General features: G+C 45.8%; 1 protein-coding gene across 1 annotated transcript; it reads right to left on the bottom strand.

Annotated features, from left to right (window-relative positions):
* Positions 1–2925: 2925 nt before the first annotated feature.
* On the bottom strand, positions 2926–27054 carry nrip1b (nuclear receptor interacting protein 1b). Its single transcript, XM_028984924.1, has 2 exons — positions 26900–27054; positions 2926–8186 (listed from the first exon to the last, which is right to left on the bottom strand). Exon 2 carries the CDS (start codon positions 7829–7831, stop codon positions 4679–4681), a length of 3153 nt encoding a protein of 1050 aa, XP_028840757.1. The 5' UTR covers positions 7832–8186; positions 26900–27054; the 3' UTR covers positions 2926–4678.
* Positions 27055–27341: the final 287 nt, after the last annotated feature.

The raw sequence follows: 27341 nt of genomic DNA on the forward strand, positions 1-27341 counted from the left end.
AGAGCGGAAACAGAGAGTCGTCCGTCTCGACCCGAAGACGCTTGAGCTTTTTCCTCTAACGGGGCATGAAATTGCAGTATGATGGTGAGGTTTAATTATCAAAACGGCACAAGCAAATACGGACCATATATTGGTTTAAATGTAATTATTGTTCTCTATTGTTCTCTCTTTACGATATGCTGTTGAGAGGATGGCTGTCACATTATCTGATATGTAAACCGAATAGTTGTTTTTCATAACAACTATATTATGGCCACTTATTCTCAACCGCATACAATAGACTTTCCCCCCTGGTCTTCAGAAAGGGTGTCATCTGTAAGAAGTTTGTTTAAGCACATATCTCGATGTGCTTAAACAAACTTCTGCTTAAACACAACCCCCCCCCCCCCCCCCCAGAAATTTATAATTAATAATATTAAACATATTAATAACGTTGATGTTTGCTATCAGCTGTTTTTACCTAAAAGCTTTATCCCTGCCTTGTTTTTTTTTTTATTAATGTTTCAATTGTACGCAATCATGTTAATTTGGTTAGAATTATGTTTTATGTTTAAAAGTTTTAATTTTGTTTAAGTGGATATTGTGACCAATATGTGTGTAATAAATCCTGACCAACAGATGGCGCCCTAACATTAATTAAAACTGCAGTACTATGTTACTAAAAGACAGAAGCAAAGTGAAAAAAGAAATAAGGTTGAATAATAATAATAATAATAATAATACACCACATGTACACACTCCAGAGGCAGATATCGCAGAATAATTTTTCAACAGGTATTGGAAGAGGTTAAAGCTGACCATATTTTTGTTTTAGTCCTCCTGTAATGCCCTAATAATTCTGCTAAATTGTTAGACTCATGCTAAATTTTGTATGGAACAAGACCTTAAAAATGACATTTACAATCAGGGGCAAAAGAATCTGAGAAAAATGTTTATTTCAATTTGGCACTGCCTTAACCTTTACATTTACACCATTCTGATCACAATCTGGCTCAAACAAACCTTGGTCAACACAAATCCTTCATTCACATATAAGTGGGATTTGTTGAAATGTTTACACCAAAAGTGCACGACCCATTCAATTACCGTCAGGACTGTGTAGCACAGAAATGGTCAAATATCATGCACTGTGAAGACAAAAGACACAAGAAATGAAATAATACAGAATAATTGATACGATGATCTCTTTTGCTCTTTTTAAGTGTGATCACCAACAGATAACTGGGTTAGAAATTCGTATGGTTTAAGTAGCAGTGTATCAAATTCTACACTTTAACAATCATTTTCAAGCACTCACTGTTTTCTTCTTACTCTAAAGCTCACTTTTCTTCCATCCACCCTTATTTCAGCTATTGCAGTGGTGAAATAATTTAGGCATCTGTAAATAATAAGTGAAAATAAATTAGTCCTTGTAAATAAAACTGGACAGGGTGTGTTTTCATATTTGAATTGTACATTTGTGAGAAAATTCATTAGATACCTTTAAAAATATTATAAATGATTTGATGATCTGAAGCAGATGGAGGCATTCAGATTAACACACTTTCTGTTGACATAAGAACAAGGACTAAAATAATCCCGTCTGCAGATGTATTTATGGCCATCCTCAGGATGCACAGGATTCACAGCTGCATGCAACATTTGATCCACAGCAGAAAGCCTGGAGGGGTTAGGGGTTGATCAAGGGTCATGACCCCTCTGGCAGGGTCAGGCACTGACTTTAAGAGCCACACCTTCAAGATCAATAGCCCCTGAGCAACTGGGTGGAGAGATGGAGCTGGCACACATGTGAGATGTTTTTGTAAAAATGTACACGTTTTTTTGTAAAATTGTGTGTCGAGAGCTGCTGAGACTAAACATTTACCATTTCTCAGTGGCTGAATGAATATGACGAAATTTTTAACTGGTCCATTCCATTTTGTAACTACAAGCAATCTTTTCTTTGCTTTGATTGCTTTCATTTAAGTTCTAAGTGGTCCTCTGTATTCAATCCAACTTACTGGCCGCCAGAGAAGGTCAAGATATCAAAGATCGAATCACACACAATTGCTTGATTGTCTGGTTTTGAACGCTGACCCCGGTTTAAACTTGTGACTTGTGCGTTTATTTTCTCCCACTGTTTCGCAGCCAAATGAAATAGGGGTTACTGGCAGTTCAAGCATGATAAGAATCTATGGATGGTGAAGTTCACAGAGGAGGAAAGGTTATGCGAAGTTGAAAGAAAGACATTGGAGGATTATGGCAAGGCGGGGTCAGAGCTGGGTAGCAGCATGAGTTTCGGCACTGAGGGAGTGCAAACAAACCCACGTCTGATGCAAATGGAACACTGCTGGCTTCTAAGAAACACTTGACTATCAAAGTAACATGCAAGTTGTTAACACCCCCATGACACTGACTTTGAAATGGATATTAGCCATGTGCCTGATATTCTAAACAACATACCGGGTTTTCACACCAAACAGAAGCCATTGATCCAGCTGGCAGGTGACTATTACTGTCACATGCAGCCAGGGCGCCTCATGACAATTACCTACTATGATGACTTTCACAAAGCTTCAACTCTAATGCATCTGAACTCATTTGAACTCTAACCGGCCATGCAAGTGCATGCAGAGGACAAAGACGTTCTCTAACAAAGAACGCAATAGGAATGCAATCAGATCAAATCGGATTTTTATATGTGAAAGTAATTACCTTTCAAAGCAAGTATGTTGTGTGATCGCTGGGGCATTAAACTCACACAACAGCTTTCAGCGTGCATACCATGTCTCGGTCCTGCCACTGCACATAAACCTGGGAATAAGCTTTAGGTAACAAATAAAACCGCTTTGATCGCAAAATGTCTTCATGTGTGAAAACATTCGTGTGTCACCGCGACTAGCAGACCACGGGTCTTATTAAACAGTGCGACACTTACACCACAGATTGAACAAATACTTATGCTTTTATTTAACAGGCTTTTCACAGGTCAAACATATATGAACGAATCACCAAATGTTGCAAAGTTAAAGAAAAAAAAAATAATTTGTTTTCCACCCATCAGCAAACGTGTTTTCAAGAATTACAACTGACTTCAGACCTTTTAGCATTTAATTTAGGTATCAGTGCAAATAAACACCAAAAGGGGAATCTTAAACTTTATCTGCAAATGACATAATTCTCTCAAGAACAATGCAGGCCACTGTATATCAGGTCATTACACTGAACTAAAAGTAGGGCGATGAGTTCAATCAGATTGTTTTAAAGCCAAAGGTCATTAGACATTAGACCTCAAATGCTATTTAGTACCTAAACAGACTAATTGAACTCAGCCTCTAAGAATAACAGCAGCAATGGAAAGGGTTCTGGGTGTGTGTGTGTGTGTACATATTTATATAAAAGTTGTTCAACAGTCGATGATTGTATTAACATATTAACAGACAGTAACTGCCTGCCCATGATAGAACACCGATATTTAAGACTTGACAATTCCCCATTCCCTGGTTCGAAACACAGGTATTTCCCATGCGTCTGCATGCAACAGGCAGCAGTGTTGAGTATCAAGAGTTTACACGACAGGTTGCAGAACAAAGATTATCATTAGCTCACAACGTAGAGATGCATGCAAAAAAACAGCATTTCGCCCCCTGCCTTGATATGTACATTATTACACAGATTAGTATATTTACATTACACACCATTAAAAACTAGGGCATTTTCCTTTTTTATTTCACAATACAAAATAGGTATCTTTCATAAAGAAAGTACTATTTACATAAATATTTATATATAACCATTGCCAAATCTTGTTATATTGGAAACAGCAACAGAGTACAATTAATTCTGTACATTGTAAAGATCACATTTTAAGACTCGATGAATGTCAAAGTTATGAGAAAAGAACATTTAAAATAAATACTGGTGTCTATGGGTCAAAGTATTCTTTGATATCAAGCAATTCTAGACGTATTTTTGTTGGTAAAGTATATCAACTTTGCCAGAGTTTTGTTTTAATATACTGGTTTCCAAAAACCATACATATTTCAAATGCAACATGATCATACAAACCGGGGAAAAAAAAAAAAAAAACTAGAAAAGGAAAAATAAAAGATGCACTTCAAACAGATAAAAGGTTACTCAACTCATGCCATAAAATACCACAAACCAACAGTTTACAATACATCATTCCATATAAACAAAACAATGCATTTAATTTAAAGCATGTTAATAATGCTGGCTTTGCCACAGTAAGTCATGTTGTAGTTAATTTCCTGCATTCATTCCTTAAGTCATGCAGCGCTTTGAATGACTTCTAATGTGCCTGAACTGATCTTGCCAAAACTGTTGTTTTACTTATGAAAAGCACGGTAGGTTCATCTAAAAAAAAAAAAAAAAAAAACAGTAATTAATGCCACATATGTTCTGATGTAGTGTTGTGCTTAGTGGTCTACCTTCAGTCAATAAGAAAGTGCACTGATCGTGGTGTAAATTAAAAGGTACGTCGAATGTAAATACAGACTGTCAGTTTGGTACAATTTTTTGTTATTTTGCAATTTGGACTTTGCTGTATTGGTCAGATTCTACAACCTTTGGGTTGCTCAACATACTTGAAAAGCACTTGGAATCGATTTAGCATGTCAGTAGAGGAATTCAACACAAAAAGATGTAGTTTGTTGGTCTTTGGCAGTCTGTGTCTACTCTACTTCTCCAGGGATCCATTGTGCTCTTTCACATTAGGCCCCAACAGCCTTTGTGCCGGCCTCAGTCCGCACTTATCAGCACTGAGGTCCTCCTTGACGTTGACCCCAAAGTGGGCCGCCTCACCGTGACCCCTCAGCTCTTTCCTCAGTTGCCCATTGCCCCTCTGGAGCATGTAGTACAAGATGGGGTTGGACCTGGTCAGCCGAGGGGAGTCTGGGCTGGAGTCGCCCTTCTCCCCCGCAGCGCTCTCACTCTTCACAGGGTTGCCGCAATCCTTCACCAGAACGGTGGAGTTTGGTTGTGATTGTGACACCTCCCAGGGCGAAACTCTGATGCCCACTGCACCTGGTGGAGCAGACAGTGAGTGGGCGCTGCTGGTCCCCAACGCCACAGACAGCGGGTGCCATGGCAATTTGGCAAGGTTGTGGTTAAAACCAGGCTGACTGGTAAAGTTCCCGTTAGCTTGGGGGCCGTGTGGGCTGGAGGGAGGTCTCACCTGGGATAAGTCCTTCAGACAGTTGTCGGAGAGGAGAAGCTGCTTTAGGACATTAAAGCCTTGGCTGTCTCGAGAGAGTGCTCTGCTGGCAGGACTTGGGACCAGAGAGTTGTCCTCTTTTGGACTCTGCACCCTCTTGCCGCCAAGTCTATCCGGCGAGCAGACGCCAGGGTCCGCTGCTCTCGGGCAGAGCTCGCTGCTCAGGTGCTCCGCCAGCTCCTGGCAGAGCCTTCTCTTTTTGGGAACTGGTCCTCGGTAGTCTGGTGGCTCCTCTTTCACCGCGCTCGAACCATCATGGTCCACGGGCGCGCTTGAGTGGTGGGCAGTGGTCTGCTGCTTCAGTAGCTGACTGAGGAGGCCGTACTTGGCGACGTCTTCCGTAGGACACGGCTCCGTTTTCACATGATCCTGAGGTTCGGGCCGAGGGCTGTATTTCTCGAACCCTCCCCATTTCCAGCAGCGCATCCCATCGTCGGGGCCGCTGAACGGGAAGCTCTCCTCCGCTGGCTCCGTTTTCACGTTCAGGTTCAGCGAAGATCCGTTGGAGCTGACTGATGCCCTAGAGGGCATCTCAACACCACTGGCCGCTGCGTCTGTGCTTCTCCTCCCGCTCGGGTTGTCCTTGTGCGTGGACGTGCCCAGAAGGAGCTGCAATATGGTGCGCCTCTCCAAGAGGTTCTCGATCTCGGATGGTGCCTCTTTCCCTGGCGATGCGACGCCGGCATGGGCTGGGTCTAAACCCGGGGTCCGGATTCTGGGGAGGGGCGCGCCGGGCCTCGCCTGCGGAGGAGAGCTCAGGCTCCCGTCGAGCTCAGGACTTTGCCGCTTTTTCGGCGGCCTCCGAGCTCGAAGCGGCGGGGAGGCGCGGGCGTTCTGCAGGCCGCAGTGAGCCAGGTTCTGCAGTAGTTTACTGGCGCTGAAAGCGGGCTCAGCCACCGCTTCGCCGGGGAAGGACCTCAGCTTGCTCAGGTCCAGGGGACTGGCCTGAGCGTACGGGGAGGGCGTGCTCCTCGTCCGCACGTCTAGCTGGCTCGGAGTCCGGCTCTCCTCGCACGCCCCGATCCGCTGGCGCGGCTCTGCGGCAGGCCCGTTACGAAGTGTTGGGTCACGCTGCAAATCTGGATTATCGCTGGTTTTGTTTACCTTTTCGCCGTTTCGGCGGTCCAGCAGTAACTGCATGAGAGTGACCTTATGATGGGATTTAACGTCTGGGCTAAATTCCAGCTCCCTGGCCTCTGAGACCTTTGGTCCAGGAGTGTCTGGCTTCCACTTGTTTATCAGAGACTCCGTGAGCTTGTCCAGGGAAGAGGAGGAAGAAGGCACTGACTCCTGGCTGGAGACCCGGCTCCTCACCGAGAGGTCAATGGGGGAGCAGCCGGAGTACGAGCTCTCCGCGTCACTGCTGTATTTGGTCAGGCTGTTCTCGCTGTCGGACTGGAGGGAGGAAGCCCGGCTCGGCAGGACTCGACCCTCCTCGAGGTGACCGTTCCTGGTGAGCTCCTTCGGGCTGTTGTGGTTGTTCAGGAGGAGCAGCAGGAGGCTGCTGCAGTTCTGCGGAGGCCTGGAGCACTGCTTGTCCAGCGGCCGCTTCCCCTTGGGGGACTGGGGTCCGGCGCACGGGGAGCTGGCCGCTCGAGCCTGTGCCGGGAGGCGGGAGGGGCTGCGCTTGGCGGGTTGGGGGAGCGTTCCATTCGGGGGATTTAAAGGGCTTAACGTGTCTGGGCCCGTCAGGGGCTCCCCCATGCTGGGCGATCTGGTATCCTGTGATTGCTGCGTCGCCATGGCAGCTAGCCTCTCGCTGGCAGAGCGGCTGGATAGTTGTGCTTTTAAGGCCTGCTCTCTGGAGTACTGCTGCAGATGGGCTTCGCTGGACAGCAGCAACGCTAGCTGACTGCAAGCCATGCTGGGTTTGGGAGAAGGGGCGGGGCTGGACCTGTTCTTTACCAGGTTGGCCACCGCCTTCAGACGCTCGGCACAGGACACGGCCTCCGGCGAAGCATGCGGAGCCGAGGGCTGGCTGGTGCTGGTGGAGGACTGTAGGCTCTCCTGGCCACTTCGTTGCCTATAAGGCATGTTGCTGTTGTGGTTCTGCAGCTTGCTTTTCCTCATTAAGCCCTTCAGTCTGCTGGAGGCGGTGCCATAGCCCTGGAATGAGTCCTGGTCCAGGGGAGCACCCTCACAGCTACCAGCGTCCAGCTGTTTGTTGCTCTGCGTGACGTGCTGCGACAAGGCCACGCTCTGCAGGCGCGAGCTGAAGGACTGCAGCAGGGAGGCCAGCAGAGTGCTCTCCCCTTGCGGAGAGCCATCCAGTCCAGTTTTATGCTGTTGGCCATTCAGGTCAGCGCCTGGAACGTTCTGCCCGTGCGCATCCGATTGACTCCAGGCCCCTGAGCGCAGCAGTCTCGCCTTCTTAAGGTGTAGCGTACCTGTACTCAAAGAGCTGCTTTTCTCTTTCGGACTTGTGTTGTGGTTGGAGAGCTGGAGGCCGCAGGCCGCCTTGTTGCTTTGTTCCTCATTGCTGTTGCCAGCCTCAGTTCTCCTTGTCGCTATGGCACCAGGCCCAGTACCCACCGGATGCATTAGTAAACCTTCCAGATACGTTAGAACAGCTGAATCCTGGTGTGTCTCAGGGCCAGGCTCCTCCCCATGAGTCATGTTCAATAGGTTGGTGACAATTATGGGAAAAGGTGCGTTGTCAGTTTAGGGGTGACATGAGCGTCCATGAATAAATCAAGTCAAGGACACGTGGAAATCAGCTTCGCTGCTCTTACTCGGGTTTAATTTGCATTGTGCTCAAAATGAGAAATACCACGATGGGATCTCACTCTCTCGTTTCCCCAGATAAACATTTTGATAGGTGTGTATATATGCGAAGCCCCGTCAGAGTGGGCAGGGTTCCTTCATGTCCCGGTTGCCGCATTCCACGCTGGCCAGTGAGTGCTGGCAGGCCTCGGGGGCTCTCTGTGTCGTCTTTCCGCTCTCCTGCTTTCAAACAGGGCCACACAGCGACCTGCGGAAAGGAGAGAGAGGAGAGGAATGTGAGTGGCACGGTTTTGCACAATGACAAGCCGCATTCCTTTCAACGCCTTGTACACACACTGACAACCAAGTTCGTTTGGTGTGAGACAGGTCTGCTGGGGATCACATTCTACTTTAAACAAGCACCCCATATAATGAATTACGGGTATGTGTGTTTAGGTTCAATCATAGATTTACTGCATTTTTTTTGGTTTATTCTGTATCGTCCCTTATTATGGACACGTGTGGTCTTTCAATCAACTGGGCTTTTAACTTCACAGGCAAGATGCAGAGTTATTTTAGTCTCTGCTAAGACCTGTGTGATCATGTTGAACACAGGAAACGTCCGATGAAAAATGGATGAATTCTTCCCATTCGTTCACATCAACAATATATATTCAGAGGCACAGCAGCACGCCAAAGACCCTCAAGTTCAAGCCCCTCAAGAAATGCGTCTCGGCTGGGTCTCACGTATGAAGGGCTTTCACTCTCATTCTGCATGCAGACAACACTTCTGGTGGATTATATTCACTCGCTCACTTAGGGCTGCCTTACCGACGACGAGCCCCGCTGGCCATGGCGGCGGTGACATTTCCTTCAGTCAACAAACGCAAGTGCTCTCTCATGCCAGGTGAACCTCACAGAAAAAGGTCCCCGACATAGGCGGGGCATTAAAAATGCACTTCGGTGTGAAGCTCAGCGGAGTGTGTGCAGCAGCTTCGGCATTTTCTGACCGTGGCAGTCCGAGAGCGGCTGGCTGATAAAAAGCCGGAGGGTCCGCGCCCTCTTCCCTGCTTCTGCCCCCAAGATAAATACAGCCATAGGGCATCGAAGCATTACCAGAACGTATCTCGATTCCACCTTCTGGAACCACGAGACTGTGGACGTTGGAATTTTTTTTTTTTTTGGAAACTGAAATAATAAACGGCAGTTGTTCTTAATGCTAAACTTTTGCAAATTTAGACGCAGCCCATATTTCAAATTCAAATTGTATTGGTCACATACATAGTCATACACGGTATGATTGCTTTTAGCAACTGCTACAGACCACTGAATTGCAAATATTGCAAGTATACAATGAAAACCAATATGCAAATATTGCAAACATAACCAAATATTAAACTTTTACGTCTTTAACATATGTGTAACAGGTAGGGTGAAGGTGTGCAAATGAGTGAAAGTCATAGTATAAAGTATAAAGATTAAAAACAGAGCCCAGAGTGATTGAAAGTGAAAGTGCTGGAGTGTATTGGAGATCTTTGTAGCGTTGTTTTTGAGAGCTCGGATGGCCTGTGGGAAGAAGCTCCTCCTCATTCTCTCTGTGTTGGACTTCAGGGAGCGGAAGCGCTTCCCTGATCGCAGCAGAGAGAACCGTCCGTTGGTGTGGTGGCTGTTTGGTGAGATCCAAGGCATGACGCGACTCGAGATGTCGAGAACTTCCAACACTCTGGCTGGCAGCGCTCTGGCTCGGCTGGCAGGTGTTAAGGGTGGGGGGCGGGGCGGAGACCCGGTGCACCTGTCAAGCCCTCGGCTCCGCAGGGCAGGTCTCCGTGGCCTGGGCCGCTGTCAGATAACATGACACTGCCACGGGCGGTGCACACAAGCCGGGAGCCTTGAACTCTGTCAGCTCGGTCTCCGCGAAAGCCAGAGACTTCCCACCGCCGCGGCCACGTCCACAAAGGTTAATTAATACGGAGCTTCCCACCTCCCTCCAGTGCTGTGCACTTGCCAGAGTTTGTCTTATCCCTTCAGCTGCACCCCCTTCTGGCATTAGCTTAATGTGTTAAGCGCAGGCCACGAGCGTGGCGCCGGATTACGGCCAGAGGCGGCGGAGGAGCTCAAAGAGTTTAAATTCAACCAGGTGAAAATCGCACTGAAATGTGAACGCGGGAAGACGTGTCTATTAACGCTAATTCCGTCGACACCATCACGCGCCTTACAGGTTGACGAGACCTTTGACTGGCGTGTTCATGGGATAAAAATAAAGGGACTAGCATGGCACGCACAGGTTGTTTTGGTCCAAAAAAAAAAAAAAAAAAGGGGACTCAAATAATGAATTTGTCCAGACCGGGCAATCGGTCTCAGTTACTAGCCAATCCGAAGCCAGTGACCCAAATTTGACAACAACAAAGGGAAACCTGGCCAAATGGGGCCATCTGACATCTCCTGCTAATCTTAATGGGCAGGATTAAACTCACTTAACTCAATTAAATGCCGAATTGTTGTGGATTTGCCGACAGCGATGCACAATAAACAGATGACATGGTGTGACGCTACCACCTACAACCATTCTTCACAAGTCGCAAAAACAGCATTCCGTTTTGGTAAAAGGCCAACTATATAATCAGCTAAAATCCAGCGCAGACGCTTAATGGCGGAAGAGGAACGGTCTCTACGTGAAGGGCGGCATCCCTGAGGCCAGTGGGCATTACTCAATGAGACCTGGCATGCGAGGTGTGTTGTGCATGGTCTCGCGGTGCACGTATTGAAAATGTGTATCTGCTCTCTCCCTCCATGAAGGCGAGGCGCGTCCCCGCTGGACGCGGGAAGCCAGAGACTCCCTCCCTCCCCCTCCCTCGTGTTCCCGGGGCTGCGAGTAATTATCCATTATCTTTGACAATGTCAAGCAATAACACCCAACAGCATTTTAAGTGATTTCACTTGCCAGTGGCAAAAAAGAAGCCGTGGACGCGAAAGCTTTATCATCCGAGGGTGTCTTTTCTCACTCGCAGATAGCGAGAACAGGAAGGTCACAACATTATCAGCAGCGGAGAGGCAATTTCCAACCTGGAGTCGGAGCAAAAATGGACCAGGCTGCAAATGGTCGACCTGATGCAAATGTCAGAGAACCGATATCCAAAGCCAATCTACCATCATTCACATGTGCGCTACAAGATTAATTGCAATACCGCCACCCCCATGCACACAAAAAGGGGCTAATAAATTACATGCATTGTGAAGGATTGTAATCCATTTAAACCATTTAAAATGCACGGTTAGAAAAAAAGGGAAGGAGCCACAGGATCCGCGGTTAACGTCAAGGTCACTCACGTCACAGAAGCTTTCGACTTGACGCAACAGCTGGTGTCCGTGCGAAGCCAGTCATGCTAATAAAAAGTGACAATCCAGCCCTTGCTGTGTGTATCACTAATATCTGACACCAGCCTGACAGATGTGTTGCCTGTACATTAAAGGTAAGCCAAGGTTAAAGGAATTTCAAAGAAGGGAGACTAATAAACACTATTATATCATGGATTTTGCGGCGGCTTGCAGCCGGTGCTCAACAGGCCATGCAGCGGGCCATTTGCAAATTCAATATGTTCAGACGTGATTAAATAAGAAGAAATTGCAAGGACTCTGGCCCAACACAAATTTAAAAAACTGGACGTGATTGGCTGCTTTTATTCAAATGTACAATAACGCTCAATCACCTCTTAACCTAAAAAAAATATATATAAACTTAAAAATCAAATGCACAGAAAAGCAGAAAAGGAAAACAAATCTAGGCCAGCCAACAAGGACCCCTTCCCTGTAGGGCCAAGCAGCATTTATGGCTCAGTACTCCGAAACTTCCTGTTCATTATTCCTAATTACAGCATCAACCACCAACAGATCACACATCAGCTTGACCTACATTGCCAGAGTCAACTCCCATGATGCCCAGCGAGTTCCTCTGCACTCCCCTTACATAAAGCAGAGTGCTGGAAAACATGCTGCCATTGACTCGGCCAAATGGAGCACAGATCCTTAATTACATTCATTTTGTTCACAGAGAACTGAACACGAAATAGACATTTACCCTTTATAGAATTCCATACTTCTGATTAGGCCCCTAAATTATAGTAATATATGGTGTCAGCGTAGCCTTGTTTATTCACTGTAAATAAAGGATTTCTTAGATTGAATATATATTAATTCATGAGAATCACAGCTCTATTTACTATTTGCACTTCATAATAATCCCAAAGTGTGCAAATCAGGCATATAGACAATTCTTTCACTCAGAAATAACATTAGTGGGGCAGGGGTGGAAGCGGGTAAGGAAGCGGACCCATAATACAGAGTAAGGTAACATCCACGCTGCTCCTCGGGCGCCTTTCATGGCTCACCAAGGCTGATGGTTAAATGCAGGGGACGCATTTCGTCGTATCACCTGTGTGCTGTACTGAAGTGATTCACAATGACAATAACTTCACATTCATGCTAACTTGGAAAAGTAGTGCAACAACGTACTGTGTTACTTCAGAGCCATATATATTTTAAATATCAAATTAAAAACAGTAAAACCTTATTTGGATGACTAGCTATGATGGCAAAAAAACATCAACATTCAAATACAATACAATCAAATAGGTTTTTAATCAGATGAGTGCACTTAACCTACTAAAAGGATAAAATGATTATGTGGAACCTTTTTGGAGCAAAAACTCACATCATGCCAGGATATCCATGTGTAATTACTCCAACTCTTTTTACTCTTCTGATGGAGGTGACAATTCCCCTATCCTGACTCCACTGCATAAAAAGAACGGAACAGGCAGGTAGAAGTGTACTGCCCAGTAAGATGTCATATGCAGCTACACAGATCAAGTTCATCTGGCTTGAGGCTGACCTTGAACTTTATATTCTGGCCTCCTTCACGCAACAATCATTTCTCTGGAGCTGTGGTGGCTAATGCAGGTAAACTACAGTGATCAATTCGCTTTACTGGCAGGAACGCTTCACTAGAATACTAATGGTCTGGCCCCTCCATCTTCCTGCTCCCTCGATCCCCCCCCCCCCCCCCCGGCCTTGCTTTCTCGTGACTTGACACTCTTCATGCCGCAGGAGTGTCCAGAAACAAATGGAGGGTGGGCTGTCTGCTTCAAAGATAACCACTGCCGATAATCAAGACTAAGTGTGCCGGGGCGTGGGATTAGAGCGCCCCACTCAGAGGCTGAAATCAGCTTCACAAGGTCAGTGTTAAACCTGTACAAACGCAGCCGGAACCTCATAAAATGCACAGCGCAAGACTGCTGGCTGTCAAGACATTGCCTGTTTTTAATTCTTACATTTCAATTCTTGATTACTTGCTATATTACTATGTTACTTCCAATGGCCACACCCCATGGCAGAGCGATATGACAAGTGTCTTCTAATAATGACCCTTACCGGGCAAGTCAAGAATCAAACTGCACAGCAACCATTACACCTAGAAACGAAAGTGCAGCATTACGGCTTTCACACACGGTCCTCCATCGAGGTCCAGGATGGATCAGGAGTATCAGAAACAACCCACAAGACCTGATCATTAATCGTTTTATTCTTATTTATTTATTTCCTTCATTGGTCACTGCCTTAATAGTAGTGCTAGATTGGTGTAAACTGAAACCTATATACCCGGCAGAGTTTCAGTTCAATTACAACTATTAACATTTTATGAAATAATAAAAATGATAATTCTTAGAATCCAGCCCTGCACTGGAAGTAGTTGGAACGCCAGCAAGGTTACAATAATTGGAACAAAAGTCCAATCGTTAATGAATATGCAGGGCAGTCTTTCGCCTGCGCTCGTACGAGGATTCGTGCGAGACGCTCCTCAGAAGAGACAGCAGCACAGTCAGCAGGAATATTTCATTATGTACATAACGAGTGCCATTAATCGCTCTTAACAAGAGGACGCAGCCTCACCTTGGCCGCCTCGGAACGGTAGAAATGAGTCGGCCATCTTCGGCGGACTATGTCTGTGAGAAAGTGTGAACGCAGCCAGGAGCAACAAAACAGCAACAAAGCGCGAGCAGAGAGCGAGGAGAAAAAGGAGGAAAAAAGGGGGAGAAAGGTTGCAGCCGCGGCAGCGCCGATAGCGGCGTCCTTGACACACTGACATGGGGCTAGCGTCATGTGACACTCTGTCATCTGCCACCTGGCAGAATCCCCACCTTCCCATAACCTCATCCTCCGGTGACCCGGCGCGGCGCGGCCCCTCCCCCGCGGCTGTGCGGGAAGGTCGAGCGGGTCACAGTGTCCTCATCTGTAATCCGCTGCCATTCGTCAGCAGTCGGGGCGGGCGCGAGAGGAGAATGCCCAATTAGGCAGCTGTCACACAAAGCAGAGGAGAGGGAGCAGCTGCGGGTGCCAATTACAGCTTCGGCTCGGGAGGCGGGGCGCTGCGTGTTAGCCCCGCCTTCTTCAAACCGCCGAAAATGGCAGGACCAGTGACGCTGGGTTCCTGTTGCGCGAGGAAGTGCCAAAGTGCTGCGCGTGCATTTACGACCAAAAAAAAATAAAAGGATCGTGGCATTCTCTTTGAGTGCGGCGGCAGATATCATTCGATGCCAAATTTTGCGTAATTGCACAATTCATCATCTCCAAAAACACATCTGTTTTGAGTAATGGGGAAGCCAATCAGCAAAAATGAGAGAGCGAGCTGGATACCAGGAAGATTTATGCGACTGCCGTTATCGATTGTTCGGACCCCATGCTGTCTGATCATTTATTTTTTTTATCATAAGAAGGAAAAAGCGATAAGCATTGTTTTATTGACAATATTCAGACAAGGTGACCTTAGGGATCCACCGACGGCAGCGGCGTCTTTTCCTGCAGATTCTGCAAGTGTCAAAGGTCACTAGCAGTCATTGGCACCTTTGATATACACCTTCTGAGGGCGTGGTCATCCACAACAATAATGAGTAGACATTTTTTCCCCAGCAAAATCCTGTCAAAATGCAGCAGTGTTCACCAGCAACTGCATTACTATTCACCAATCGGCCACAGCAATAAAACCACGCAGAGGTAACCGTAAAGAACGCTGAAATTAAACCGCAAGTGAACCGTCAGTTCATGTGTAGGAACAAGGATTCATGTCACGCCCACATATACGAACTTTTAGAGTGACAGTTGTCCAGATGATCAATAAATAATAACGGCAAATTTGTTTTGGCAAAAATGAGCAATATTAAAAGCAAAATAAAAGTTGATTTCAGGATCGCAGACCAGAAGGCACAGGGGAACAGTTTTGACACGGTCCAGAGATGAGATCACAAGAATGCAGGAAAAGGAAGTTGCCAGGATCTTACGGATTTGGTATTTCAGAAAAAATAACCTGTTGGGAATAGATATTGAGGGATTGATTTCCTTTTTAAATCACTCGTCATCGCGGCTGTTAAATGCTTATGCATTCTGGGCAGATGTTGGTTAACACAATCACACATCTGGCAACACTGCTTGCACTTCTTCGCGTGTGTAACATATTGACAGGAGACAGTAGGATGCACGAGAGCTGCGAATCATTGCAAACCCCCCATTTTAAACTTAAAAAAAAAAACATTAACGTTCATCTTCTAAGTGTCAGAAATACTTTACTTCAGACATGCTTGATTTGACAATTAGTGAACAACCAAAGTGCAGCACCCCCCCCCCCCCCCACCAAATACAGAATTGATTTACATGTGCTGACATTTCATTAAATGGCCAATATAAAAAAAAATCTATCAATATTTATACAATAGCACGTTGTATCGAGCATGGTGCCCATATAACGTAGTTAGGCAATGTTGCTGTGCGAGCGCGAGGGACATCCTCCCAGGACTTTGACCTTGCTAAAGAGCATCCCGGACCAGACAATGGCAGGTGTCAGCAGGATAACCATTAATCAATAGAGATAAAGCTGCATTTGGAAGTTAAGCTGGGGTATGAAAGCTGTCGACGTAACCGCAGAGTTCAACTGGTGCAGGGGAGGGGCGGGGGCGGCATCTTTACACATTTCTCTGCCGAGGCAACCCTAGGCAAGCTGTCTGGTTGGGGTTCGAATTAAATACGAAACCCACAGACGCTGAGGAGTTAAAAAACACAAAGTGGGCGGTAGGGGGGAGTGACAGATTTCAGAGCGCCCCCCCCCCAAACCCCCTTCCTGTTGTTGCTGAATGTCACAGGCCGAGCACGTGTGACCTTGAGCAGCATCGTTGGCACGGCGAGCGCTGCCTTGCCTGCAGGCGTCCTTGAACTGGATCTGCAAGACAAAACCATTCACGCCGCTTGATGGACATCTCAACTCTCCTCGAATGTCTCTACCCCCCACCCACCCCCGCCCAATCTGTGCAGTTTCTCTTATCGCTGCCCTGTTGGGAGAGACCTATCAGGACGCTGCATCTTTAACCTTACCGACTGAACCGCGATACGCCAGATTTCACAAACCGGTCTCACAAATGTTGGAGAAGGTGCAGTGGTTCCGAGTGGGACATGGCCACCTCAGGATTGCAAAAGTATAAAATCTATCGATCACGCATCTGTTCAAATTTCAAGTACAACTGTTTAAAGCGGCGTGTGGAAAGCCAGAATTTGATAGATCGTGACCAAATCACGTCACAATTCCTTGTCAGATGACGCGTGAGAGCGATCTCCATAACAGATGTAATTAGTGCGCAGGGAGCAGTAATTAACAGTTAAAAGGCAAGATGTGTAGCGCTGGAACAGGCAAACGCCACAGGTCGCCGAAACCATTTTAAAAAGAGAAATAAAAGTAGCAGTCAAAACAGATGACAGCATGTCTGTCGCCACTGACAAACGGCACAGGCTCTGGAGGGAAAAGCCATTACGTTGGATCTGGAAGTTGTCCTTGCAGATAAGAGTTATATCATCAGTACACAATTCTCCATTACACACAGTATAATGGAATGCCTGCAGGAATCTGAAGCTTCGGTCAAGAATGCCTATGTGTCAGACATTTTCAAATTTGAGACAACACCCTGCCATTTATACTACTTTTGCGTATAAAAATTAGCTGCCATTTTAGGCCTGTCGTGTCACACTTCATCCGCATTTTTGATTGCATAGCTTAGGTAGACACAATCTGGCCTAAAACAGGATCATTAATTGAAAGTCGTGGGAACAAATGAGCCATTTTACGAGCACAAAATAAAACTTTCACTTTCAAAAGGATTATTTCTCCTTCTGGGCTCCAGGAGCATGAGATGTAACCGATCGGATTTAGAAGGTTCGTTAGATCCCAGTCCATAAATCCTTTATTGTATACGTCCACACAAACGGCACTGCTTCAGACTGTAGGGCGTTTAGCCAGGAAAGTTCCCAAAACCAGTTTCAAGGTGCAGTTCCATAGACAAAAATCGCAAAAACAATGAACATATCGGCAAGACGCGTGGAAAGACGTGACGTGACCCACTGACCAGGGTGGGGCTACAAGTGGGCAAGGACTTCACAGCACTGTGATAAAGAAATTTAGAATAGTATTTTATCTCCCCAACACAGAATCTGTGCCAACACACACACACACACACACACACACACACACACACACACACACACACACACACTTCCTGGCAGCTGCACAGCGGAGCAGCATGTCAACACAAGCATGAGTACAGTGTGTGTGTCATTATTCTGAGAATGACAACGTTCCAATATTTTAAACCGGCTTCCATGCAGTTGCATAAACTTATTTAAAAAAAAAAAAAAAAAAAAAAAAAAAAAAAAAGGTAAAAGGTCAGTTTTCAGTATTACAGGGTAAAACGGTGCACGAGGCGGGCCGTAACCGCTCACAGTAGCACTGCTACTCGTCTATTATTGCTTCATCATTGCCATTGCAATTAACTACATGAAAACTGTTTTGAAAAAGAATATGGAGTTGTGTCCTTTCCTATGATAATGTCCTTCGTTGCAAATGCACTAGATAAATATTAAAAACTCTACAGCAAAAGATGTGCTGAGAGAGGACAGTCAGAGCTTTTATCTTCATGCAAATAGCGTGCCCTTGGTTACTCACCAGCGGTGCACCGGGGTTCACGGCATTAAGCAAATATTTGCACTTTCCCCTATGAGCATGAACTGAAGTGCAGGGAGAGTAGCACACTTTTAAAACCAACACCGCAGCACATCTCCTTCCCATCTACCCTGCCCAGGCCTTGCATGTTTGTAGAGGATCACATCTCAGAGTGTCCACAGCCACTGGTATACCGGACCTTCCATGACTGGAAATGGTGTCACATGTCCCATGCATTCCCGCTGGAAGCCATCTGCTGCCTGAAGGACTACCGGTGGCCAGGAGCTAGGCCGGCGGGCCTCACCGTATTGCGGATCCAATACCGGCTTTTTAAGGACATGGCTGGACATGCGTCTCAATTAGAGTAAGGTGCTTTTCTCACAGAGATGAGCACTTCACGGGCTAATAATAAACCAAAAGCCAACCACAGAGCAGCGGCTATTAGCGAGGGTGTGATTAAAAATACAAACATGTTAAATCCTGTAGCCACATATAACCCTTCTGCTCTGATAAGTTATTCCCGTCACCAAGCTGGCACACCTGGGTAAATATAGCACGCTTCCAGAAAGTGCCAGGGGACTTAGCACTGTGCTATTTAGAAACGCAGCAGGTAGCATATACTGTTCACACACCAACAATAAAACTACAAGAGCTCAAGCCAGTCGAGGCACGGGCTCCATTAGACCTCTGACTGAGTTCTGGGTTGTCAGGTCCTTCAAAATCCAGCAAGTTGTGAGCTTGTGATTGGACTTAATTTCCCCATCACATCACTGATACTCGAATGCTTTGAAAGCGGGTAAACCTGTTCCACAGAGCATGTGTGTTGCAGGGTGCATTCTCCTGCTGAAAGAGGCTGATTGGATGAGGAAATACCGTTTCCATTAAATGTATGGATGTAGGGGGTCTAAGGCTACTTGGTCAAATGAATTAGTCAGCATTCTTTACTTGAATTTGAACCTCCCAAATAAACTCAGACATGAACCTTAACCTGTGCATTGAGAACACATCTCGCTTTGCTCTTGTTCTGCCCTCTGGCCTTGCCGTAGACAGATCAAACGGTCCTGCCCCAGAGGAGCTGCATCTGAGATAGAGAAGAGCCTCCTTCAAATTAACCTGAAAACTCAAAAGAATGTAGTCGCTTTTCTGTTGGTCAGGGTTTGCTTCTTTGCACCTCTAGAGGAGTGAACCATGTGAAAGGTGTATCTAGGTAACATCCATATGAATGCAGAACCAGACGGGCCTACACACCCTGTTAATACATGCATCTTGAACATCTTAAGGCATTTGAAACATTATTGGTCCCTATTGGTTGGCATCAACGTTCCAATACCGTACGATGTGGTGGCTTGGTTGGGATGTGTGTATTCTGTGAGTGGGGACATTTTACAGTCCTTCACATGAGCTGTAGTGTCGCATATGGGTGGATCATTTGTGTAACCTGGGGCTAAAGAGAACAAGCATTTGGATCCTAGATGATATACCCCTAACCAATCAATGTGTCAATTCCAATCTGCATTCTCTCTAGCAATGAAAGTGGTAGAGTGGTAGTAGCCTAGTGGGTAACACACTCGCCTTTAAACCAGAAGACTCAGGTTCAAATCCCACTTACTACCATTGTGTCCCTGAGCAAGACACTTAACCCTAGGTGTCTCCAGGGGGGGGACTGTCCCTGTAACTACTGATTGTAAGTTGCTCTGAATAAGGGCTTCTGATAAATGCTGTAAATGTAAATGATTAAAGTGATTGTTGGTGTCATTGTGATACTGCGTGCTTTGTTATGCTGTGTGACACAATGAAACGTGTCCTCTGTATCCAGGGAGCAGTGTGTGTGGACGGTACCGGCAACCTTCCCAATTTGCAGATGCATGTGTTAACAGGGTATTTTCTGTTGCCTTAAGATGTCCAAATTTGTTGTGTAAATGTGATCATCAAAATAGACTTTATGGCTCTGATGTGGTTTCAAGTTCTATAATACAAAATATAAAGCAAACCACATCAAGGCCGACTTGCTGAAATGATTCGGATTCTTTTCCCCATTTACAAACTGACGTTGGAAAACATGCAACAAAAATTAAGCGACAAGAAAAGGGGTGAGCGTGGGCTTCGGTTCTGAATGGGCGTCGGTGGATTTTCTTTCATGAGATCTGCTGTGTGGCATTCGATCAATGAAAAATAATAAGGTCCCCTCCCAACACGTTCCAGCCTTATAAATTGCATCTTTTTTCCCGGTGAACCTCAGGGTACGCAGCCTTGTTGTTCAGATCGCCAGAGCTCCGCATCGGACCGCTCGGTCGCATGATTGAAAGCGCTTCAGGGCGTCCTCGCTGCACAGAGAGCGTCTGTGTGAGACGACCGGGGACTGAAAAGACCTCCGTAATCTATGCTTCATTTGCGGCTTTCTCCCAAACACGACAAGCCGTTTACATGATGCGGCCCTCACCGCTGACCCAATTCGCTGGACTGTCGGCAGCCCCGCCACCCTCCGCCTCTGTGAACTGTGAGAAAAATAGGTCGCCATAACCCAGTTTTTTTTTTTTTTTTTTTTTCCCTCCTCCCCTCCCTCCTACTCCAGGAGGCTGAGCGAAGGTTCCGCAGAGCCTGATCAGAGGGAACGCGAGAGAGGCTGCCTTCATTAACACCGCCGCTCTCGGAACCGTCTTCGGGCAGACGCGAGAGTAGGCGGATCACGCCTTAATTAAATACCCTCGCAGCCCAGGCACTGGTGCTGACAATTATTCATTCATATTTCATGGCGCCTTCATCTCCCCGGGTGCTTCATAATCCGAAATTTCGGAGCTTTTCTCCACCAACAATTGCCTCGTGTTGAGCGCGCTGTTCTGTGCCGGACCAGATTTACCGCACCGGCGGTGTGACGGCACACCCACTTCCCCCTGTCGCGATAGAAACCCTGTAATATGAGCACAGCAGATATATTGATCGCTGTAAGGCATGCAGTAATAGGCAGTGGTGTGTTTACATGGAGGACGTAGACGTCGTAACGTCACCAACCGTGCCATATTTGAATCGTATGCTCCGCCCGACTGAAATATAGTAAATAACATGTTGTTTTCAAGAATTGCAGATCTGTACAATCATTTTCTAAACTCGCTGATCAAGTCCAGCATCTTGCGATTCGAACAACTGGATAAGGAACAATTCAACACATAAAAAAAGCAAGACAATACAGAAAAACAAATTGACATTTACTTGTACCGAGAGCTTGCTTGATATAGACATCTAAGTTAATTAGACAAGTCATTAACCCTAGCACCACTAAACCTATTGTAGTGTATTAAGGTCAGGCCAAGCCTGTGTGTAATCATTAAGGTCAGCCATGAAAAGACAGGTAGCTTAAAGAATGAACCCATCATAGTTGCTCGACCTCAACGGCTGCCGCAGACACGTAAACAGAGTTACACAAGTCGGGAGGCGGCCCCAAAAACCCTCGAGCAGCAGGGAAGAAAACACGGTGTTCGATAAGCGGAGTGATCCGGGGATGATCCTGAAGGGGGCAGCAGGCCCGATTGCTTTCTTTCACACGGACACTGTTTACACCGTAATATTTCGTTTTGGTAACAAACATGATAATAATGGTCCGGCGATCATTCAGGCAGCAGTTTATAATAAGTAGGAATGAAATTTGAAAAGGAATCAGTATGAGGAATGAAGTCCCAAACAGCGAGAGATGCTTTTTAATGCTTGTATTGACTTCAGAGCTTCATAGAGAACTGTACTGTGAATGCTGTGCTTCTCTAATATATATATAGCCATGTACAAAGTGACCTGAATAGTCCTGTATAGTCATTTCAGTCCATCCTTGTGTACATAAATATCGTTTTCTCATTCTTTCATTTAAGCTCAAGAGGGTGTGTTAGTGGCAAAATTCAACAAATAACAGGCACGGGCATTTTTGCATAGAATCCATTTTGAGGTAATAAAATTGCAAAATGCAGAGTTTGATGTAACTCTTGTTTCGTTGGTAAATTCCTTTAGTCAAATCTGTTGTTCTTAGAATTAAAAGAAAAAAAAAAGGAAAATGACTGAACCGGTCTCGACTCTGATGTGAAATGGGACGTCAACAGCGAGCAACAAGTGTGTCACTGGGGGAAATATCCAGTGTGTATTTTTACTATGTCTGACTCCTGCAGCTGACAACATTTTGGTGTGTGCGTGTTGGGGACTGCAAGAACTTCCATGATTAGATTAGAGGGTTGCTTAAATGCTTCTCCAGGAACCAGGTCAAGGTCAGGTTGTGACCTTAATACCAGTGAAAGAGGGTGTTCTTTAGGCCGGCTCCAGTTCCATGAGCCCAAAGTAGTTCACCAGGACGGAGGGGCATTTATGTTCCCTCCTCTGCCAAGGACGTCTTCAAACTGCTAACTCTGCCAGGTCCACAACTCGAGATTTCCTCGGCCTGCTGTGGAGAGCTAATTGGGATGCAGGGAAAGTTGATCTGGCGCTCTGCTGATGAATATAAAATACAGGGGAAGAAAGCTGAAGGGTGCACTGTCCAGAACCCAGACAGAACTTCCTGCTCTCCATTGTGGTGCCTCATTGTCCCTCTTCTCTGCTTACAATGGCCTTTTCATCGGAATGCTAGCTGCATGCTGATCAGATTTTGCATTAACTCCTGAAAGTTGCTTAAAACGCAAAAAAAAGGGAAGGTACATGCAAGTCAGTTAATTCCAATATTGGCATGACATCCATCTGGCCAATGGAGGTACCGTTGGTTGCCTGGCAACAGCTCTACTTAATGTTAAGACTTTCAGTCTGGACAGGGAGTGGAAAGTTATGCGATTCTACGAATACAACCAGACTGGCAGGGAGTTTAGGAGGATAATGACCATATTTGTTAAATCAGGCATCAGCTGCCATTAACATCCATCTTACATGGCACGATGACAAGTGGCTATTCAGACCTGTCATTAGAATGCATCTCCACACCCCACCAAGACTCAATCCGCAGATAACCGTTTACACTACAGGCCACGTAGTCTAATCTCATTTTTCACAAAAGCAGCACTTCACTTCCTGTGTCTCTCGTCTTGCATAAATTACTTTAGCTACTCAGTGCTAGTTCAGTAGCCTTGTAGTAGCCTAGCGGGTAACACGCTCGCCTATGAACCAGAAGACCCAGGTTCAAACCCCACTTACTACCATTGTGTCCCTGAGCAAGACACTTAACCCCTGAGTGTCTCCTGGGGGACTGTCCCGGTCACTTCTGATTGTAAGGCAGAAAGGTGGTCCTTTAGCATAGCCCAGGTCACAATTGTTCTGCCGAACAATCACTCCTCAGGGTTCCAAGATCCAGGTTGCGGGTGATCGGTCATTTGCAGTCGCAGCTCCCAGAATACGGAACAGTCAGATCTTCACCATTTCGGGATATTTTTAAGTTGAGGGTAAAAAAAATCATTTTTATACATTGGCTTTTAACTTTGATTCTATATAAATGTGTGGCGGTTATTTTTCAAGTCTTAAAAAAAGATTTTATTCTTAATACATTTTTAAATATTTGTTTTAGAGCACAAATTTGCTCTATAAATTTGCAACAGAATTGATTGTTTACTTAATCATCAGCAACATCACACATTTAAATTAGACCAGAATGAATACAGTCCATGCAATAAAAAAACCCTGACCACTAAAGAGGTACTTGCGCGTTGCGGATCAGAACAATAATCAGGGGAACCCCAGCTTCATCCACATAAAGCTGTGAACGTTTTACTGAAGGATAGACAGAAGCCTCCTGATCATGTCCGCGATATAAAGGAAAGCATGTGCGCAATTGTTCCGTAAAGGAGAAAAAAAAAAAAAAAAAAAAAACTTCAGCACACACAGCCATCTTTGACTGACATATCCTATTTCATTTCTTTGGAAAATATGTAATTAGGCTAGTATGAAGGTCCTCTGGGAGTCTGATTCTGGTACATACGAGGTGTCAGACACCTGCATTTAACTCCGATCATTACGTAAATCTGGCCACGACGCCACTTACAGCACCCGCTGCTGTGTCCTTGCCTCGGCTTTGAAGCTTCCAAAAGGACAGAATGCTGAGATGTAGTGAAGGACAGTCCCAGTAATAGGCTAGCACCGAGATGGCCTTGGACTCTGAATTCCCCCCCTCTCCAGACAGGCTCATGCATCAATCCTTCAGCTTACACAGACAAGCCACTAACTCCAGATTCGCCGGGAATGACTGGCATTTCACTTAGCCAAGCCTCTGGCCAGCCTCACTCAATATAACCAGGTTAAAATAAGACACCGTTGAATAACAACCTGTTTAATTGGACCTGGCTAACCTCCTGTTCCGATCCTGATACCGGACAAACAAACAAGTACCCACAATGCAACATCAACACTGCACAATGGTGCTCTTATGCATCACAAATTGTTTCAATTCAGAACGTGGCCCGCTCAGAGCCACCAGGTAGAGGCTTTCACCGGGGCATCGCATTGATTGGCACGGTTGTTTCACAGATGTTGGTTTTAAATGGGCTGTGATGGGGCTTAATTTATCTGACCTGCGGAGTGAATTCAGAGCACCATTAATTATTTAATATAGGTGCAATATGTAAAAACCAATACGACGACATAACCGGGCGGCTCGTGTCTGTTCGTAGACCAAGGCGAGCAAAAGATGAAATAGTACAAGATTGTAGGACGAGTCTACTGGCCACCGGTGATTGTAAATGCTTGACCGTGTATTATATATTTTCTTGCATAATTAACTATTCAGGAAATAAATAATCAGTGTGGCAAAAATATTACAATAAAAAAAATTAAATGACCCTGCTATGTATGGTTTCAACGATTGAATTTCATAATATTGTGATCCCGCCCCGGTCTACTGGAACTGTGATAAGGTATTGTCCATGTGTGTGTTGCTCTACTCATGGCAATTATGCTGCTATACTGCTCTGGTTCCTCTGCTCTTTGAGTTCCTGGTATCTTGCCTCTGTGTTTCGGGCAAGTGGACACATGGACGTGTCGGGAGGAGCTTAATTTCTCCACAGGGACCAATGAGGAACCTCACGGTCTCCATCAGAGCATGTGGTTTACTACAGTCCATCTCTCAGACCTCACTATTCCAGTGCATTATCTGCAGAGTTAAGTGGACCTAATCTCTCGTCAAAATGTACTGAAGTTGACACACACTGAAATTAACACACTTTAAATCAGCAGAAAATGACATGAGAGATGCTTAGTGAAACCTTGGCCATTCCAATAATCACCGCATCCCTCAAAAATGGCTACATCAGTAAAATTTTAAATAGACAAAAAAAAAAAAAAAAAAAAACAGGGCATGTCCGCTCCATTATAGCACCAACCTCACTCCCAAAGACGTCCGCCAAAATCATATATTTCGCTTTATCGCAAAATTTATTCTTAAATCTGCCTGTCAAGCAAACACAAAACATGCACTTTTACAATACATAAATCATAAAAGATTTTCAAGTAAGTAACACAACATTTCTACACTCCGGCTTTTCAAATCATTGGCATGGTACCCATACCCCGCAGAATAAAGTTGAATCTAAAAGTGTGCCTCTTACCCGGCGTACAGACTCGCCCTCTCAGAAGCCGGGTGACGTGTGGGACTACACGTGTAAAAAGAAGCGAACAGAGGGGGAGTGGCTGCACTCGGCACCGCGGAGGCAAGGATAAACTTGACTGTCTGGAGACTAAAATTAATGTTGGGGGAAAAAAAATTATGTAAAAAGTGGAGCCTCCTGACTCAGGATCTTGTGCCTACAGCACGCTGCAGGGTTGAAACGTGGAAAAATCTGAAGGTGGCAATAAATTGCGGTCCACGAGTGCGCAGCGGAACTCTTAACGGCCCTGTTTTCATCAATGTTTACAGATTCCAAAGTCTGCTGGCAAGTTTTATATAGAAAAAAAAAAATAGATATAAAAAGAACCCAAGGAAAGCATCCGTATCAATAGGTGAGTTTGAGATGGAAAGAATGCAACATCCTGGATATTATTTAAGCCTCAGCCTATCATCATGAGCGCTGTGATTATTGTGATTTTGCCCAAAATCTTGATTTCTTCAATAATGGAAAATTAAAAACGCACCAATTCCACTAATGTTACGTGTGGGTGTAATCGCTATACTTGTTACGTGATGCGTGTTAAACTACTTGTTCTGAAGTACTGAAAACCAGCAGTCACTTCTGGTGACACGTCGGCCGCAGGAGCGATAACGTGGCTGTCGTCACATCGCCACCCGCTCGTGGCTTCCAGATCCCCTCACACGTACAGTATGGGGGCTCCGCCGGGTCGTTAGTCCAGCAGCTGCTCCTAATGACATGCAAATGAAGGACAGGAGCTACTTCCACGTACCCGCCGCAACCCCCATCCCCACCCCAAAATAATAATAATAATAATATGTAAAAACGTAGCAATGAAACGACACAACCACGTTAACATTTCCAAAGTTCACCTTCCTTTTCGTTTTTTTTTTTTGGTTCAGAGATGAGTCTCCAGTTCGCCTGACCTTTGACCTTACCCTTTGCGCCGTCAATTCCCCCTTATTGACTGAAACCTCATGATAACCATAAACATAAACAGAGCCTATACCAAAGGCCCAGGACACCGAACACGACATTCAAGCAAAAAAAGATGGTGTAATGAAGGAGTAGCAGCGCAACCTGCGAGTAAAAAAGGTACAAAGTGGAAATAAAGCCGCTTCTCGGCCCGTCCACAGACAGAAATAAAGATGGCAAAGCGTGACACGACGCCCCGGGAACCGGGAGAGACCCGTTTAGCGCAGGCAGAACCGGTCCGCGCCGCTCGCTTCTCTGCTGTTGTTAAAAAAAACGAGGCGAACCGGGACCGATTTGACCATGTTGCGCGTTCCAGTCTTCGTTTCGTACGAGGGCGCGGAGAAATGCAGGAAATGAAGGCGCTCGGCGGAGAAGGGCGCTCGGGCGTTTCGGCTCGACGCCTACCTGGCCGCGGTGGCGGGGATCGGGCGCTGGGAAATCCTCCGGCGAGCCGTCGTGCGGGGGAGCGGTACGGGTCCAGTGTGGAGCATCGCCGAGCAGTTTATTGGCGGAATCCCCGCGCTGTGGAGAACGCTGCTGCGACGCGCACTCCTCCTCTCTGCCCCCGGACACCAGCCTTAAAGGCGCAGCGACACACCGCGTTCCACCGCGTTCCACCCCTCTTACACCCCTCTACACGTCCCACTACTCGGCCTGCGATCTCAGATATTTAACAGGCGAAGCACTTGACTTAATGTAAAAAAAAAAAAACGATCAATATTACTCGTATTGTGTGCTTAATATTATCGATAGGAAAATATTAACTGAATGGCTAGTCAAGTCCCACATTAATTATAAACAGAATATGCTGGATTATTTAAACCAAGAAATAAGGACGAATGCAGAA

Source organism: Denticeps clupeoides, chromosome 6 (assembly GCF_900700375.1).
Source record: "Denticeps clupeoides chromosome 6, fDenClu1.1, whole genome shotgun sequence".
Classification (NCBI taxonomy): domain Eukaryota; kingdom Metazoa; phylum Chordata; class Actinopteri; order Clupeiformes; family Denticipitidae; genus Denticeps; species Denticeps clupeoides.

Excerpts from the sequence above, each read along its gene's own strand:
- nrip1b (XM_028984924.1), bottom strand. The coding sequence starts at position 7,831 with ATGACTCATGGGGAGGAGCCTGGCCCTGAGACACACCAGGATTCAGCT.